We start from the raw sequence: 18,363 nt of genomic DNA on the forward strand, positions 1-18,363 counted from the left end.
TACTTTTTTTCTTTGCATAATGTCCTCTAGGCTCATGCACTGTGTAGCGTGTCAGATTTTCCTTCCTTTTTAAGGCTGAATAATATCCCATTATATACATATACCACCTTTTAAAAAAATCCATTCATCTGTCCCTGGACATTTGGGTGGCTTCCACTTTTCGGCCACTGTGGTCTCATTTTCTGGCTCCTAATTCACTTACTCATCTTTCCTACACAGCAGTTTTAAAACCTCCAAAACCCAGAAACCCTCCAAGACACTTGGGAAACAATACTTGGTTTGGAACCACCCAAGTCTCCTGCCTTCCCCACCCTTGCCCCTCAGCATTTACCATTAACAGTGTATAGTGAGACAATAGCATAAGACATTACCTTTTAAAGACCGATGTTTCCCCAAACTACCGATAAGAACCATCTGGATGCTCATTAAAATTTTAGATTCTCAGACCCTCACTTCACCCAGGACTGGGCCCTGGGGATGTGAGGTTTAACACGCATTCCAGGTGATTCTTATCTTTAAGCAAGTTTGAGAAATTTGTGCTTTAGCTTGATAGGGACTCTTTTACTACCAATAAGCCCTTTACATGGGAGTTAAAACATCACAAAGTTGATAAATAAATGGCTGGCTCTATTTCTTACAAAACATGGATTCTCAGTCTTGCTGTTTGTTATCAGAAAGTTGGGGGCCAGGCACTCTCCGTGGCTGAATAAATATATAGCTGTAACCAGGAACCCACTCTTATCATTTTACATCTGAAATCAGTTTTTCCTGGAATGAGACCCATTGATGACTGACCTTGGGTTATAGGATTAGCTTTCTCAGAGACCATTCCCTTTTTTGCCTTTAAGCATTTCTGTAATTATTAAAATTCACACACAGACCCAATTTTTTTTAGTGTCTTGACATTTTGTATTTGTTTTTCAAGTAATAGATTAAAAATACCCATTTCCTCATTTTTATTTCATTTTCTTCCTCAATCCTGCCACTCCTTGGAAAAACAATTGCATGCAAGTACCCAGGTCAACCAGTGGCCTTTGCAATTTGTAAGTTGGATAATTGCCAATGTTGCTGACTGGCCCTGCTCAAAGGTTTCCCCCCTCCACATTTCACTGGGCATTTGAGTCTTCAGCCTTGGGACCCCCAATGTCCCAGAGCTGTGGAGAGCCCAAAAGGGATTTGGTTTTTGTCTTTGAGCACTGATTTCAGCATTCACCTTTACAGACCCTTCAGTCCTCTGTTTGCAAATGGAAAAGACTAGAATCGCATCTCACACCTGCTCTTGACTGCCCAGCCCTAGGCTCCTAGTCACCTAGAAAGATTTCAGGCCCTCCTATTTTGGTAATAGACCTGCCTTAGGCTTGCCTGAAGGGATTTGGTATTTAAGAACTGGGAAACAGTTAGCAGCCTCTTTCTAAGGGAGAACTGGGAACCCCAGCGGAAGGCACTCTCGCATTTTTAGCAGAGAATTTGGCTCTGGCACCTTTAAATCAGATAACATTGGCAAGCAGGATTTCACCAGGAGGCACTCACAGCCTCGCAACAACCGGAGGCTGAGAAAACCTTGCCGGAGAAAAAAGAAGAAAAATCCTGCTATTGTTGAAAACTCCAGAGTTGTGAACTGTGTCCTCTCAGTTGCCTTACAGCATCTAATTGGTTAAGAATGGGGGGAAAACCCCACATATTTGGCCCTAAAATATTACCGAATATTTTTATTAGCATTTAAAGAATAGTAGATATAGATGTCAAATAGAACACGCCATGGAAGCAAATGGAAGAACACCTAGCATTTTTAAACTATGAAAATCAAGAATAGAATTCCAATCCCTTTGATATATTTTGATAGCAAACTGCTTTCAACACAGCACACTATGCTAGAAATAAACCCAAAACAAATTTCACAAGTCTATAGATATAATTTACATAATGTTGGAACACACAATTTTTAATCTATGAGATTACAAAAATCTTGGGATAATTTAAGATGAAAAAATGACAGTTTAAGCATATTTTATCCTGAGATCACAGGTAAAAAATAAGAGAAGAATGCTCTGACTTTACATTCTGTACATTGGCTGTAATTAGGGCTAAATACCTTTTTTCAGAAGTTTATTAAGGTTACATGAAGCCAACAAAGGAATGAAAATTCTTTGTAACAGTAAATGGAAGCTTTATGCATTTATATTTCCTGAAATATATAACCTCTTAAAATATGGAGGACTTTGCTGTTTTCTATGAGATTCCTACACTTTATGAAGAGATTATCATTGAAGTAGAAGTTTATCTATATTTTGTATTATTCTTAATATCACTTTTCTCTCAAAATAATTTTGGTTATTCTATTTTGACATGTTACTCAACCAAAAAGTATTGTGATGTTATTCTAGTTAAATTATCCTATTGAAAGAATTCAATGTATAAATTTGTTCTTTTGAATTTGGATAGGGTCCAGAAAATAACAGTTCAGCGCAATTACTGCCCTTGAGAAGTCATAAAGCACTTTGGAAGTACTTAAAACTGCCATAAATGAAATACTGTGCAACCTGTCTTATCAGAATTAGACTCACCAATAATAGATGGTCTAGGACAGGATTTTGATTTCATCTGTTCCCAGATAGTGAATGGCAGTTCCTTGAAACCCCAACATGCCCAACAGTCAGTACCAACTGAGGATGGACTACTTTATGGTCACTACGCTGAGCCTACAGCAGGCCCCGTGGAGGTCCCAAACATCTGCCTGCTTTGATAGCTTTGTTCATTGCAACTGCCAACTCCCCAACTCCTAGGACACCCTGAGGACCCGTTAAGAGCTGTCAATACGAAGGAGGCCACTTTACTTTGAGCCTAGTTATTTTTCCAGGGCTCAGATGTCCCTTTTCATACATTTTTTTTTTTAGTCTAATGAATAAACTGGTGATATTTTCATCAGATATAGACTCAGGTAGGGAAAAGAAATACAAGCAGAGACCCTAACTCATGTGGTCTCTAAATTCCATTAATCAGGCTCATAGCTGCAGTTCCATATTTCCAACAGTACCATGACTAATCTGTGTTCCACTGGTATCCATTACTCCTGGGAAGAGCACTATTCTGCCTGTGATCAGCATCGTAATGGTTTCTTTCCCCTAATGAACGGCTTTGTTTCTGCCATGTCACCTAGCTACTCATCTTTACCCACTGTTAGGTTGCAGAGACTCGGAAGAGAAAAAAAATAAAGCAATGGTTCTAACTTTCACATTGATTGCTGGATCCCACCCCTAGAACTTCTAATTCAGGAGCCATTGGGTTGGGCTGGAGTATTTGCCTTTCTAACAAGTCCCCAGATGCTGCTGGTCCAGGAACCACACTTTTGAGAACCACTGAAAGACAGCATATAGATCAACAGGAAAATATGCATTATTATCTCCCTTTTTACTTGACTGGCAAGAAAAGGAAATAGATTTATCATCCAGAATGTAAGTCATCCCATTTAATTCTCACAACACCCTACAATATAGTTATTTTATGAATGAGGATGTTAAACTTCAGAAATTAAATGACTTGCCCAACATTATACAAATGAAGAAATGGTGCAAAGATACAAGTTTATCAAACTCCAAAACCTACATTGTTTTATGTCCCAACAATGTTCAGCCAGCATAATTATATTAGCCCAGTTTTGATTTCATTCTTCTTTCTATATGTTGGCTTGTCTTCTTTGATTGTCTTGGTCTACTTTTAAAATTGTTATAAGCTGATCCAAATTTCTTTAAAAATAGATGATATCCATTTTAAATAAACATGACAGAGCTTAAGGTAATTACAAAAAAAAAGATTTTGTAAATTGCATTTTCCAAGCCAAAAGAGATATATAGCCTGATCAATATGACCCAATTCTGTGGAAACAGATCAGAGTAAATGAAATACCTCCAAAGTGTTGTTAGGGTGGGCGTGCCTGACGCCTGTAAGGTATTATTTGGCACGCACACATTTTGGAGTGACTGTTAAAAAAGGAGGTAAAAATTACTTTCCTTTGCTACTAGTCCGGTTCAAAAAACAAAGTAGTTAATCTGAATTATTCACCTAGTGAAAAAAGGGGCATCACACCCGTTCCTGAGGTTTTACTTCATCGTTTCATTTTTAAAGTGAACGAGCCATCAAATGGATGCGTAATTACAAGAGGAGCCCCCATCTTTTCAAAAGACCATTGTTCTGACTTAATTAACATGAACTAAAACAGTCCTAAAACAACAGGGCACATTCCCATTAGGATAAATTACTCAGACCGAGTCAGCAAAGAAAAGAATTCCCTAGAGGAAAATCTGTCACTGCTTTTCCACCTGCACTACATCCCTCTCAAGGGACTGCCTGTAGCAGGATGCCTCCCTCTGGAAGGGGCATCTGTTCCATATTGAATAGGCTCCATTTTGAGAGACGTGGCCCATGGGTAAAGGTGAAGAAAAAACCTAGGCAGTTAACAGAACCACGGCTAAGGATGTGAGTAGTTTAGCAGTGGGGATTACCCACGAAACACTTTTATTCTGGTCACAGATTTTCCATGGGAGTATTTAGAAATTATTGCTTGCTTCATATAGGGGAGAATCAAAGTGTTGAGTGATGCAGTACTACTTTACTTTCTTGATTTCTTTACCTCTAAAGTGGCAAAACTCAGTGGGACTATCTCGTAGGGTTAATGCTCAATAAATGTTGGCTATTATTTCCCATGGGAGATGGGTCTGCTCTCTCACTGTACATCATTAGACAAGATCACTCCCCACATGCTTAAGTATTAGCTTTGTGGTAACTCATGGAATATTTTTTCTGTGAGCCTCTTTTTTTTATACTCAATGTACTAGCATGAATCAGCACTAGAAGACCTGAAAAAAATTCCAACCTGTGACTTCATCACGAATGAAATCAACTTTAAAACAAGAATAATATAAACACATTTATTTCTTAACCTATTCCAATTTTTAAGTCTTCCTTCCGTGATTAGTAAAGGTCACAGATGGTGGGGGAGAATAAGTAACCTCCATGTTCTCCAAGTAATTCTATGTGGTGCTAAACAAATTATTAATAGGCATTTGTCATGTGATGGGGGAGGAGTGGGAACTAAGGGTTTAAAATGAATCCAAAAAAAAATGGGAGAATAATTTATACCTGAACACTTAGTCATAGTACTAGTGAAGCACTGGCTTGAGTGAAGTTTTAAATAATTTTTCTGTAGAATATAACAGGTGATAGGTACACATTACAATTGGAAGCCCAAGACAAATAGCAGAAAAAAGGCCTCCTTTATCATAAAATTAGAGACTCAATTCCCAATCCCTGAAATGTACTTTAGTCCTTCTCAGGGTTTTTGACTTTCCACACCCTTAGGTTCTATCTATAGCCAGCTCTCACCATTTCTAGGAAAATTCACCAAAATTTTATTCTTGGTAAAAACTCTGAAAAATTTGTTTATTTATTCTTTCTGCAAAAGCTGCTGAAACAATAAATCTGGTGAATTCAGCTAACTGCCTATTCCATTTTTCTATTTCTCCTCTCAGGTTTAACTATCATTTGTTCCTATGATACACCCATAAACAAAAAAAATAAAGACGAAATACAAGTCCTTAGTTTTCCTATTGTCCCTAAACTCTGAGGGCTAATAGTCTTCATGAAATTTCATGTGGGAATAGACAGAGTCCTGATCGGGGAAGGTTTTTCCACAGATGCTGCAGGAGCAGCCCTCATCTTCCTTGTGTGAGCGCCGGACGTGGCTGTCATGGGCAGCGTGGGATGCGAAGGATTTACCGCAGTACTTGCATTTGAAGGGCTTCTCCCCAGAGTGCTGCCTGATGTGTGTGCGGAGTATGCTGGAGGCAGTAAATTTCTGCAGAGAACAGAAAGCAGAAGGAAAAGTAAGCTCCGTCAGCAGGACAACCTGTTAAGCAAAGGGGCTCATTTCACTGTTACTGGTCCTGAGGTCTCCAAGAGATGCACCTGGGCTTTTGATGGTCTAGTGCATTCTGGGTCAACAGCAGCAGCCCTAATATGAAAGGACATGACTGACTCGTCATTCTGGCTCATTCTGAGTAGCACTGATTATTCAGCAGTGGCTCTTCAGTGGCCAAGATCACCTGGGGGTCTCGCTAAAAATGCAGATGATGGCATGTACCCCAGAGGAGTGTACCTAGTATGCCTGAGCCTGGACCCTGCACCTAAACAAGCAGCTCCACTCACAGAAGGGAGTAGCTGATGTTGACCAGTGTCTTCCTATGAATCAGTACCTTACTGGTTCCTTCTTCTAAAACTTTTTGATATAGTTGTAGATTCACATGCAGTCGTAAGAAATCACAGGGACTGTGTGCCCTTTACCCAGGGTTCCTCAGTGGTAAAATCTCACAAAACTGCAGTATGTTATCACAATCAGGATATTGATGCTGATGTAGTTAAGACACAAAACCATTTCCACCATGAACCAGTCCCTGCTGTTGCCCTGATAGCCACACCTAACTCTCCGACTCCCACTTTTTTCTTAATCCATGGCAAACACTCATCTGTTCTCCACTTCTATAATTCTATCATTTCAAGAATGTTATGTACACAGAATCACACAGGAGCCCACCTTTGGAGATTGGCATTTCTTACTCTGTAATTCTGTGGAGATTTGTGGAGGTGGTTGTAGTACAGCTGTTCCTTTTTAACTGCTGAGTAGTATTCCATGCTGTGGCCACACCAGTCAGTTTAATCACCCAAGTGCTGAAGGACACCGGGTGGCTTCCAGTGTGGGGCTACTGTGAATAAAGCTGCTTCATTTGTGTACAGGCTTTTGTGTGACACTCTATCTTCATTTATCTGAAGTTAAGAGCCCAGGTGAGCAATTGCTGGGTTGTATGGTAATTACAAGTTTATTTTTTAAAGAAACTGCCTGTTTCCCAGAGTGGCTGTACCGTTTTAGATTCCCAAGTTCTATGCTGCTGTCACAACCTTTCTTGGCCACTCCTACCCCTCCCTTTATTTAGAACCTTTCCCTATCATTCATTTCAGTACCATGCTCTGACATGTCACTTTCAAGTAGTATAGTGGGGATATAATGACAATTTTTGGGGTCCACTGATGGTGATTTAAAACACCAGGTTACACTGGTAACCTCAGATTTGTAGGCTGGGAGGGGAGTGCTTGATAGTGGGGTGTCTGGGCATAAGTAGGGTGGGGTCACTACAGGAAGGTGTACATGCTATACTCTCCTGGACACTTAGACTTGGCCATTCTGCAGCAGCTCAAGTTAGGGCAGTCTGGTCTGTGACCTGGAGTGCCAGACAACCCATTCATGGCACAAGTGGATTAGGTCCCCCTTTAAGGTCTCTGTCCTTCCAGGCCAGCTAGAAATAGGACGGGTTGGGGGCTCTGGAAATCCATGGCTACCTTCCTTTGGTTTGTGATGGCTACACAGGGTCCACTTACGTCTTAGCCCTGTTTTTCTATTTGGATTATTTCCATTCTGACATAATTTCTTTGGTAGTATCCATTTCCCTAAAACTGGTAGACTCAATGTTTTACTCCTCTTTGGGAGGTTTAGAAGTCAATCCTAAGACAGCTTACATTCCTTTTATGGCTTTATTATAAAAGAATGTAATTAGCTCAACGATAGCCAGTCTATTCCAGTGCTACCCAATGAGACTTTCTGCAATGTTCTATATCTGTGCAATCCCGTTTGGTGGTCACTAGTCACATGGGGTTAATGAGAACTTGAAATGTGGCTACTGCAGTACAGTTACTGAACTTTCAGTTTTATTAAATTATACAACCACATCTTGCTAACCGGTAACTGCATATTCGACAGCACAGTGGTGTACAACCAAAAGGGGACACAAGGTTATTTTGGTATTTTCTAAAGCATGGTCATGTTTCTATCCCAGCAACCCCCAACCATGCACCTGTCTATCTTTATAACTCAGTATCCTGTATAATGCAGATCAGATGCCACTTCAGCAATGTTGCTCTAGAAAGTCAGATCAGCATTTAAGAGTCTGTGCTGCAATCATTAGTTCCCTGTAAATTTAAAGTTAATTTCATTACACATGCCTAAAACACTAATTTGGCAAAAGGAGGTCATATGTGACCACCTTAAGCAAGCCTGAGTATATCTGGGGGTAGAAACAGGTACTGGGCTGATAGTGTACCAGGAGCTCATTGTAAGCCAGGCTTTACGCTCCAGGTTCTTATCTATGAACACCCAAACTGGGCTCAAGGCACATCCCTTGGGGGGAGGGTTCCATTTACCTTTGTACAATACACACACTGGTATGGTCTGTCTCCAGAGTGGACTCTCATGTGTTTGTTTAAACTGGAAGACTGAGAGAAACACTTCCCACATGTTGAACACTAAGGCAAAAAAGAAAAATATAGTTGAAATTATGTCTTCCCCTAATAAGTGCATTTCATCGTTATGTTTAACTGGGAGTGAGATGAGAGCTACTGCATTGGTTCTGTGTATGTCTGTAGGCAGAGGATCAAGTACACTCCGGCTGAGGGTCTAGTTAAGATGATAAAGATCCCCTAGGACTATGCTGAGAACCTGGCAGCACGGGTTCTGGTCCAGAGTCTGCTCAGTGCTGGGACTTTTACTTAAATCACCTTAAGTCTCTGGGTATCAGTTGCTTCAGATGTAAATGTAGGAATTGAATAGGATAGTGGTGTGTACTAGATGCCTGAATTAGTCCTGCTCTGTTAACAAACAGCTGTGTGACCAGAGCAAATCAGTTAGTCTTAATCTTTGTTTCCCAGTTTTCTTCATAGGCAACATACCTCCTCTGCCCTTCCTCAAAGGCTGTGAGTAGATTGCCAACCAAGTACCACACAATTAATTCAGTAAATATTTATGGAACACCTACTGTGTGCTCAATACTCTAGAGATAAGAACTAAAACTCTAGCTGGGGTGGCAAGGACTATGTAGACCAAAATGGCAATGTGATCTGAAACATGTTGTACCTATAAAAAGAGGGTCATATTTTGGGAGTCCAGGGATAGCACGTGTTACAGCCTATGTTCACCTACTCTGAACAGTTCATGTCATTTCTCTGTGCTCTTGACCCTGGTGACTGCTTTCAAATCTTCTCAGGAATTTGGAACCAGTCAAGGAAAGCACTGTGCTTCCATGCCCTGCTCCCCAGGTGCGCTTATGTACAAAGATGGGAGAATGGGTATGTTTAGATGGTGAGACCTGGGATAAAGTTGAAGCCTTTTCTTATTTTTCCATACTGTTTGAAGTTTTAATAAAGAGCATGTACAATCATTGCTGTCACAAATAGATGTTTGAATTAATATTGCAAACAGAACAGATCAAATATAAAAGGACAGCAATTAGTAAAAGAAACTGTTCTTGGAAATTAAAAACAACAACACAACAGAAATGCTGTATAACTGAATGGACACCCTGACTGCTAAAGACTTGATACACAATTTGGAAAGTAAGATTGGGGAGCTCTCAGAATGCTAAGCAGAAAAATTAAAATGTAAGCTCAGGGAGGTTGATTCAACTTAATATCTGGGCAGATAGAGTTCCAGGAGAGAACAAAGACCTTAAGACAGGTAATAAGCAAGAGAGAAGAAGGAAATCCTCCCCATTTGGGTCTTGTGCCTTCAGATGGAAAGAGTACTGGGCTGCCTTTCTACAGCACTGTCACCTCCACCAAAGCCCCTGTCTCATTGGGTACTGGGTCCCAGCAATTTCCCCCTGGAGGCCCTCCAGGTGTGCTGAGGGGCTTGGGAGGGGACCGGAAAGAAGTGTGATGGGCAGGATCATTCAAAGCCCTGACTCTTACTTTGTGTGGCCGGTGCTTCTCGTGCACATGGAGGACATGGATCCGGAGCCGGTCCCGCTTCTCAAAGGATCGTTTGCAGAGAGAGCAGGGAAATTTCCTATCACCCTTGTCCACACAGGGGGTGTATTTGAGATGCTTATCTCTGTAATACTTGTAGGTGAATACTTTTCCGCATCTTTCACATTTGTAACCTTCTGCAGACTCTGTCAAACAGAAGGGTTAGTGTCAGGGCTTGTCAGCTGCTCCTTTCCTTCATTCCTACTTCCTCCAATAAAATATTTAAAAATCCTTTATTATAGCATATTTAAGACATACACTAATGCCAAAATAATAGGGTAAAAAACCCTCATGTGCCCAACACCAAGCTTTGACAATGACCAACTCATAGGCAATTTTTGTTTTCAATTGCTTCACTTCGCTCCATTATGGATTATTTCAATACTAATCTGTCATTTGGTTCATTAATACCTCAAACCATAATCTTTCATCAATAATGACTCTTAAAAAGTGTAATTGTAATGCCAGTGTTCACACCTGAACAAGTAACTTATTCCTTAATACATGTGTATATAACATACATTAATTATTTTACATTTGTCTAATTCAGGATTCCAAGTCTACATGCTGCTCAAGGTGGTTGTCTCTTCCCTTCTCATCCCTGAAATGGATTTGTGCTAGAAGCCTTGCCCATCCCTCTGTGAGGGCAGACAATCCTACAGCTCCTGACGCTCTCCCAATGGCACGTGTCACCAGGTCAGTACACTGAAACACACCTACTCTCCTTGTTGCCTTCACGTCAGCCTGGGCTGCAAGCTCAAAGCAGTTCACCCGGGATAATGATGGGCACCATAGCTTACTTCCAGGCTTCACAAATTCACATCTGACCCCTTTACAGGTCTCAGGCATCCTCTTAGCTTCTAGTTCACTTCTCAGAACTTTTGGGAAAGATTCCAGAGCTAGTATCTTCATGTATAGAGCAAGGATGACATTATGATGCCTTCCCTAATACACAGGTTACCAAGACAATTTAGTCTTAACACATACTGAGTTCTTGCCAATAAGAGTGATACTATCACTCTGTGAAAAACAAGACTAAGAAAGGTCAATCTGTTTTTATCAATGGAAGAGGGAGGGGAAAAGGGGTTAGAGAGTGTGCAGCTGACTTAGCAAAGGAGGTTCCAGGTCCTGGGGTGTCTGTGTGTTGGGGGGAGAGGACAGGGGCCACCTACAAAAGCATCCCCTCCAAGGACACTCTGGATTCCAGAGGACAAAGTGGCTCTGACTGTGAATGTGTCACTGAGCCCTCCTGGTCTGGCTGCAGGGAGGGAGAGAAGAGCCCGGAGTGAGCATATGCAAGAGTCTGTAGATGGAAATCTTTTTAGCATCAGGACAGCAGGGAAGCTATCCATCAGGGGCTTTGTTAGCTGACCACTGCGTTGCAGGCACGTTTAACAGGTAGCTAAGGAAATAAACCATTCATTAAGTAAATACCCAGGAAGGCAACTGCCAACCCAGGCCGACCCAGCGCCCTGCCAGGTCTATCACTTCCATTGAGGTGCTAATACTCTCCAAATGTCCCTGCTGGGATGGGTTTTGCTCAGAGCTAGAATTTTCATTGGTCAGAAATACCTGCCCTTCCTGCTTCCTGGGGTAGAAAGACAGGGTCTACAAGACAGGGTCAGTGATCTTTACAAATCAAAGCACTTAAGCACACCAAAATTCAGAATAAGACATCGGTAGTTAGTTCACATAAGAATAACCACCTGGGCAAAAAACGACAGGATGCCCACTTACTAAGCACTTTCTACTCAGGGCTTTGGAAATTTACCTTAAAATCATTTTATCCTGGTCCTTTCCTTCTTCCTCCCTCCACACCCACACCTCCATCAACTACTATTTTTAGTCAAGGGATTTCTCAGTATTGACAATGATGTTTTCTGCCTCACCACCAATACACGGTTCAGAGAGTTTGGTAAAGATTCAGAGTTGTCTTCACATTCCACACCTCCATCCCCCAAAACACACACTCGGCAGGATTGCATACTCAAATAATCCGCCCACATAGGGTCCAGACCCTTCCCTCCCACTCAAGACCTCAAGGGGGAAGACTCCACCCAACCCTCACCAAAAGCCTTCCAAAACAGTTCTTTTGAGAGGACAGAAAAAAAATTGTTTCCTTTCCTTTTTTCTCCTAAATAAAAATATTCATAACAGAAAACAGATAGATTCATCTGTAATTCTTCCTAACAATTTAAGTTGTTTACAAGTTTCCTTCCACATACTGTCCAAAATCCATGAACAGTGCTGTAGGCATTGGGTATAATTTGGTTTAGAGTCAGAGCACAGGTAACCCACTGCACGCTGGGGGGTTTTCTCCACTAACCATTACAAGCCCTCATCCCTCTTGCTCATATAATTATGATCTCTGATATCTGCATGTAATTCTATGTTAATATATCATTTCTTTAACAATTATTCTACTACCGAGCATTAGGTTGTGATTTTTCACTCATATAAATGGTACTATAGGAAAAATTCTATGGACAAAGCCTTTTCTTTTGGACTAATTTCTGAAGATAAACTTCCAGAGGAGTATTACTGAAATATCAAAGGTTATCAACATATTAATAGCTCAATACATTGTATTCAGTAATTTTTCAAAAGGATAATTATACTGTTTGAGTTATGAAATATGTATTTTTCTCAAATCCATTGTTCATTGTTAGAGCAATCAGTACATTTTTGGAAGTGACCAAAATGGCTTGGTGCTCAGTATAAGACAACAGGGACCTCTAGACTCTAGAGAACCCCCTCATCTTACATCTACCCCCAACCTTACCCTCAGACCATTCATTTGTTTTTGGTGAGCTATATAGCAGGGAAATAGCTCACCAAACAATTCTGAAAGGCCCTAATTATTTGACAGACACAGCTCTCTAATTACCTCCTAATCCTTGGTCAGCATGTCCTTGTCTTCCCCTTCACTCTCTCCGCAGCCCAGACTGCCTTCCCTCTCGTTGCCTAACACATCCTATTTATTGCACCTCATCCCTAAACAGCATTTCTCCACTTAGCTGTAGTGTCTTCCTCCTTCTTTCAATCTATGCATATTGGGATCCAGGAGCAGGGGACATGAAGGTGTTCAGGATTATTTTCTGTCCTGAAGAGACTCAGCCTAGCAGGAGGACTTGCATGCAATCACTTAGTATGTGATGGGTACAAATAACATTTTCTTTTACCTGTTACTCATTATATTTATTATAACATAATAAAGTGGTTCTATACCTGATTACACATATTACAGTAATTAGAATTTGTCTTGTCCTACCTTTTAGCTCAGTGGTTCTCAAAGCTTTTGTGTATATAAAAATTACTCAGAGAACTTTTCTGAAATGCTAATTCCAGAGGCTCACTCCCAGAGAGGGTTGGTGGTCCTCTAGCTAGCTTCCTGCTACTAAAATGTGGTCCAGGAACAAGCAAATGTCAGCATCTCTTGCAAGCTTCATTGAAATGCAGAATCTCAGGTCTCAAACCTGAATGAGAATCGCATCTTTCCAAGACCGGTAGGTATTCATGCCCACATTAATATTTGAAAGTGAGAGTCTAGCTCAGTGCTTCTCTAAGTTGACTGAGATCCACAGTAAGACATTTTTTATGTTTGAAACCTGGCATGTATGCACACACACACCTATTTGCAACAGAACTTCATCAAACAATGCTTACTCTTACTTAAGTCAGATTCACATCAGTATTTTCTAGCCTACTTTATTCTTTTTTCCTTTAATGCTGGTCTCAACCACTAAATTTCCCACCATGAAGATTCTGCAACCATCATTTGAAAAACACTGCTCCAGAGGTTTGACTTCAGCTGTATTATAGCCTGACTCGAGAGAAATTAGAAACTGGCTCACCTAAAGAAGTGGTTGCATCCACTTATTTCACTTTTATTGGGTAAAAGGGTAAAATAAAAGGTACCCCTGTGAATGGAAGTAGCTCTGGCAGCTTTGGGAAGACAGGGCATTTTCCTTCCGCTGGGGCATGCCCCCCTGGTTAGAGACAGAAGCTGCAGGGCAGTGTTCACGTTCAGAAAAGAACCTGCTTCCACTCAGAGGGCCTCACTGGGCAAGGTGAAGGCAGGCACTCACCTGCAGAGGGCCCGGATGCCTGCTGCCCCTGTTCTGGAAGGCTCACAGGAATGTCCAAAAACTTTTCATAGCAGTCTCCATACCACACAAGGAGCTCTTGGTTCTGGTAGATCTCCTTGCAGCTCTTATAAAATATCTGCCCTTGACATTGCACTGCAACAAGGTTCTGCTCCTTGGGGAAGCGGGCACAGTTGACAAAGGACATCCAATTTCCCGCACCTCCTTTTCCATCTATGAAGTGGCTCAAACGACCATTTTCAAAGATCTAAATGAAATAAAAATGAAGTTTGGAATGTACTTTTCTTGCCTACCCTATAAAACAACTTACTAAAAATTTATAAAATCCAAATCTCACACTTGGGTCCACTGAATGTATTTATTACTAATATTGTTTTAAGCCTAAATAGATTTACTAGCTAAAGGATATATCTGTAGGTGATGTGACAAGTTTAAAGATTCTCAGTTTCATCACTTTTTTGACTTCCAAATATCTATAGTGAGAATATGTTAATTTTAAAAGTAGAGATGAGGGAAACAAGAGATGGTTACATTTAATTCTACCATTTATGGGCAACCAATTCATTTTGTATTTTATCCCAACCTTGTTTTTATTCATACTGATAAGCCATCATTTAATTCTCTGCCGTTGGCCAACCTAGCAGTCTCCAGTGTTATTATAAACAACCATGCGATTAACATCTTCCACATGGCCTGAATTCCAGACTACTTTCCTAAACTATATTCCCACAAGTACAAATTCAGGGGAAAGGGGGGAATCTGATGCATCCTGACAAACTGCACTCTTACCAACATGCCCTGGACACAGTTTAAAAACTATCAGTTTTTAAAAACCCTCAGTTTCTTTCATACGCAAATGATAAAAATTCTCCATTTGCATTTATTCCCTTTGGCATATTCTCAGTTATCCATCTATAATATTTAAAATACCTGTGTTTGAATATAAATAGAACAGTGTATTAATTATTTAAATGTATATTTCATGGCTAAACTACCAGCTAAAATGACGTAGAATTCATGCAGAAGCACTACCTGCATGGAGTGAACATCTGCCTTTCCTTGATTTTATGTTGTAAATCAGGCAGCAGACAGCAGTGTCTCCTCTGTCCCAGGCAAGGATGCTCCCAGAAGGGCACTGGCCAACATTTTTCCCCACCAGCCTCATTCCCCACTTTCTGCCAACCCCCAAGAAAGACACTTACCTCCCACATCAGAGAATTGTCTCCGTAAGTCTTGACTTCGCTGGCATTGACCACTTTACCTTGGAAGGGCCCAAACCTGACTCCTTTGGCAATGGGGTTACAGCAGAACACACCAAAATGTGGGACCTCCCCGAACATCGTCTGCCTCAGGCAGAGCCCTAAGGGAGAGACAACACAGGAAGCCAGTGATGCAGCACTGTGTTAGTTCAGGGAAAGAAACCCAGGCACGGGGCCCCGCCTACCTTCTGGCAGTTGAAGGGAGTCTTTATCCAGAGGAAGAGAATCAGACCCTAGAAAAAGACAGGTAAAAATTTTACTTTTCATTAGAATGTCATGCCTTCATAAGGTTTTCCATCCCTACTCCCCAGAGGTAACCATTATCTTAAACTTGAAGTTTACCTAACCTTTCTATTTTTCCCTCTCCTTTTATGTATAAAATTTCTCACCTGAGACTCAGAACCACCCCTGCAAGGTTATGTAATTAATCCCCATTTTGCACATTTAAAGAATTTGAGTCAGAGATAACCTGACGAGGTGAAGGGAGATGGCTGTGCTGGGACTCCAAGTATGAACTGAATGAGGGCTTTGTCGGACACCTTGCACATCCTGGTAGAATTTGATTCCACCTGACAGGTCCACTGCGTGAACTATTTCTCTACTGACATTCACCTCTCACTAAAATCAACCTTCTGAATCAAGGAGTAGGGTCTCAGAAGTGCGCCTGGCCTCCAAGGCTCTATCCTCAGAAAGAAGTACATGCACTCCAGGCGACATACAGCCTCATCTTAAATTACCCCTTCTCCACCTCTGCATTCCCTTCCAGCCCAACTCCCACCTGATGTCGACCTACCAGGGTTGTCTGTGGGGACCAGGAGGCCGGAAATTGCATGGTGCAGGCGGACTGAGTGCTCCAGGCTGGGAATGACCCCGTACAGAACTAAGTGCAGGTCCTCCTGTGTGAAGTGGTAGTGATGAGATGACTTCCCCTCCTGGTTCAGGAGTTTGGGGTCATGCTCAGACCGCTTGCTGGGGGAGCAAGATAATAACTGGGAGGTCTTCAGCCACTCAGGTAACAGGGAAGCATCCACAGGAGGTGGTGGAATTAGAATTTCTGGTCCACAACACTGGCCACTGTCGCTTTGGCCACCTATGTGGCCCAGGTCTTCAGTGGTGGGGCCGGTATACTCGTGGCTGCTGTTGAGGAAGTGTGGCACCTCCCTGGGGAGGTGCGAAATTGGGTACCACGGTGGCAGCTTGCTGTACCAGGGCAGATCATAGAGTGACTCCCTCTGTAGTGTCAGGCCAGGGCTCAGCAAGGGAGGCGCGGTCCGGAATGTGAAGGGGGGCATAGGCTGGGCTGCAGACGCGGTGGCCTCCAGCTGCCGGAAAGGTTGGAAACCCTCCTCCGTAGCTGTTAGGGTGCTCCCGTAGTGGCCATAGGGCGGGAAAGGCGGGTAGTAAGCGGCCAGGTGTTGGGGGTTGTTCTGGATCCTCTCAGGCAAGTAGCACACCCTGTCCTGGGGTCCTGCCTCAACTGGCGGCCGCAGAGCCATACCGGGCCGGAGAGCGCCGCGGGTCTGCGGAAAAGCAACGCGGCTGAGTGAGGGGCGCTGCGACCCTGATCCTGCCTGCCTAGTCTCCACCACTAGCCAGCCCAGGTCGAACAGAACTGGACAAACTTCCCAATTTGATCCCCCAAGCGCTACCGTACAAACAAAGCGGAACAGCCGTAGACACACACACCCCAAAACCCAAAACGAAAATTTGCCGGGATCCTGCCCAACTCCAAGTTCCTGGGAAGGGTCACCTTTGCCTTGCTTCTCCAAACACATTTTGACTAAGCAAGGCTGATTTCCAACACCCATTCTCTACATCCGGCCCCAAACCCGGCTCCTACAAAATCTTTCCTGCTCCCTCTCCCCCTCTCTTCCCGGGGCAACAGAACTCTTTCTCAGGTTCGGTAGGAGCCGCGGGGCTTCCCACTTCCCGGGGGTGGGCGGGGAGCCGAGCGCCAAGACGATACCGATGAGCTTCGGGACAGGCGGCAGCTCCAGGCGCTCCTGGGTCCCGGGCAGGGAGGGAATTGCCAAGGGGCCCTGGCGGATGTTGCAGGAGTTGCGCTCCGCGAGCCTGGAAGCAGGTCCGGGAGGCCGCCCCGCTGCGAGCCCCCAGCCCGACCCCGCGGTCTCAGGTGGTCCCGGGCTGCGGGGTGGAGGACGCCGCCTTCGGCTCCCCTCGGGGTTCGGCAGCCGGCGCTCGCTTTCCCACGTGGGCCGAGCCAGCCACACTCTCCAGGTCCCTGAGGACACCCAAGTCGCCCCCGTGGGGGCCTAAAAGGCCTGGGTCGCCTCTCAGGAGGAGGCGAGAACGAGCCCCGATGCAGGTGGGAGAAGCATCCGCCGCCGCCGGCCCCCCACCCCTGCGCCGCCGCCCTCACTCCCGAAGGATGGCGATGCACTGGACACAAGTTCACCAAGGCTGAGAAATGGAGCCCCCCTTCAGGGCCGGCGGGTCTTGAGGGCAAGATCAATGAGCCCAATAAGGTAACAAGCAGGGTCGTGACTCAGAAATTACAAAACACGAGGTCACGGGGTAGGGTCAGTCACGACGAAGGCATCTGCCGGTCTCCTCCTGAGTCCCCAAAGGCGCTCAGCTCCTGGCCTCCCCTGACCCCGACAATCTGCAATTTGGGGCTGAGAGCCACGCACGAGGTAAAGACCCGAAGAGACAAAACGACTACCCCAAACGAACTGCGCCAGCGACTGCTAACTGCGCTTCCAGGAAGCCAGCAGACGACGGCCCCGGGCCACCTAGGCGCCCCCGGCTTGGACCCACCTGCACAGCGACGCCGGCGAGCGGCCGCCTCCAGGAACCTGCGGGGCAGCGCGGGCGCGCGACCGGTAGGCTTCGGGAGGGCGGGGAAGGCAGAGACGGGTTTAAGAGGGCGTCGGCGGGAGGGGCCGCGGGGCAAGGAGAGGAGGGCGAGGGTGGGGAAGGGACGCGGCCCACGCAGGTCCCCAGGCCAGTTTCCTCCCCGCCCACCGCAGCCATTGGTTGACGCTCGACTAGCCCTCCAGGCCCCAGGGGGTCGCACTTAACCACAGCCGTCCGAATCATCGCCGGGACCCTGCTGCAGCGCGCTTGCTGCCCACTTTCCCGGGCCGGCACTATTGCCGCTCCAGGCTTACCGGGTGGGGAAGCAAAAAGCCTGC

General features: G+C 44.0%; 1 protein-coding gene across 1 annotated transcript; it reads right to left on the reverse strand.

The window, feature by feature from the left end:
* Positions 1 to 4,479: 4,479 nt before the first annotated feature.
* Positions 4,480 to 16,704, reverse strand: PRDM14 (PR/SET domain 14). The gene is made up of 7 exons (XM_017668416.3): positions 16,002 to 16,704; positions 15,394 to 15,441; positions 15,152 to 15,309; positions 13,932 to 14,196; positions 9,787 to 9,989; positions 8,245 to 8,346; positions 4,480 to 5,851 (listed from the first exon to the last, which is right to left on the reverse strand). Exons 1-7 carry the CDS (start codon positions 16,702 to 16,704, stop codon positions 5,624 to 5,626), a joined length of 1,707 nt encoding a protein of 568 aa, XP_017523905.3. The 3' UTR covers positions 4,480 to 5,623.
* Between the last annotated feature and the right edge of the window lie 1,659 nt (positions 16,705 to 18,363).

The sequence above is a fragment of the Manis javanica genome, chromosome 2 (genome assembly GCF_040802235.1).
Source record: "Manis javanica isolate MJ-LG chromosome 2, MJ_LKY, whole genome shotgun sequence".
NCBI classification, from domain to species: domain Eukaryota; kingdom Metazoa; phylum Chordata; class Mammalia; order Pholidota; family Manidae; genus Manis; species Manis javanica.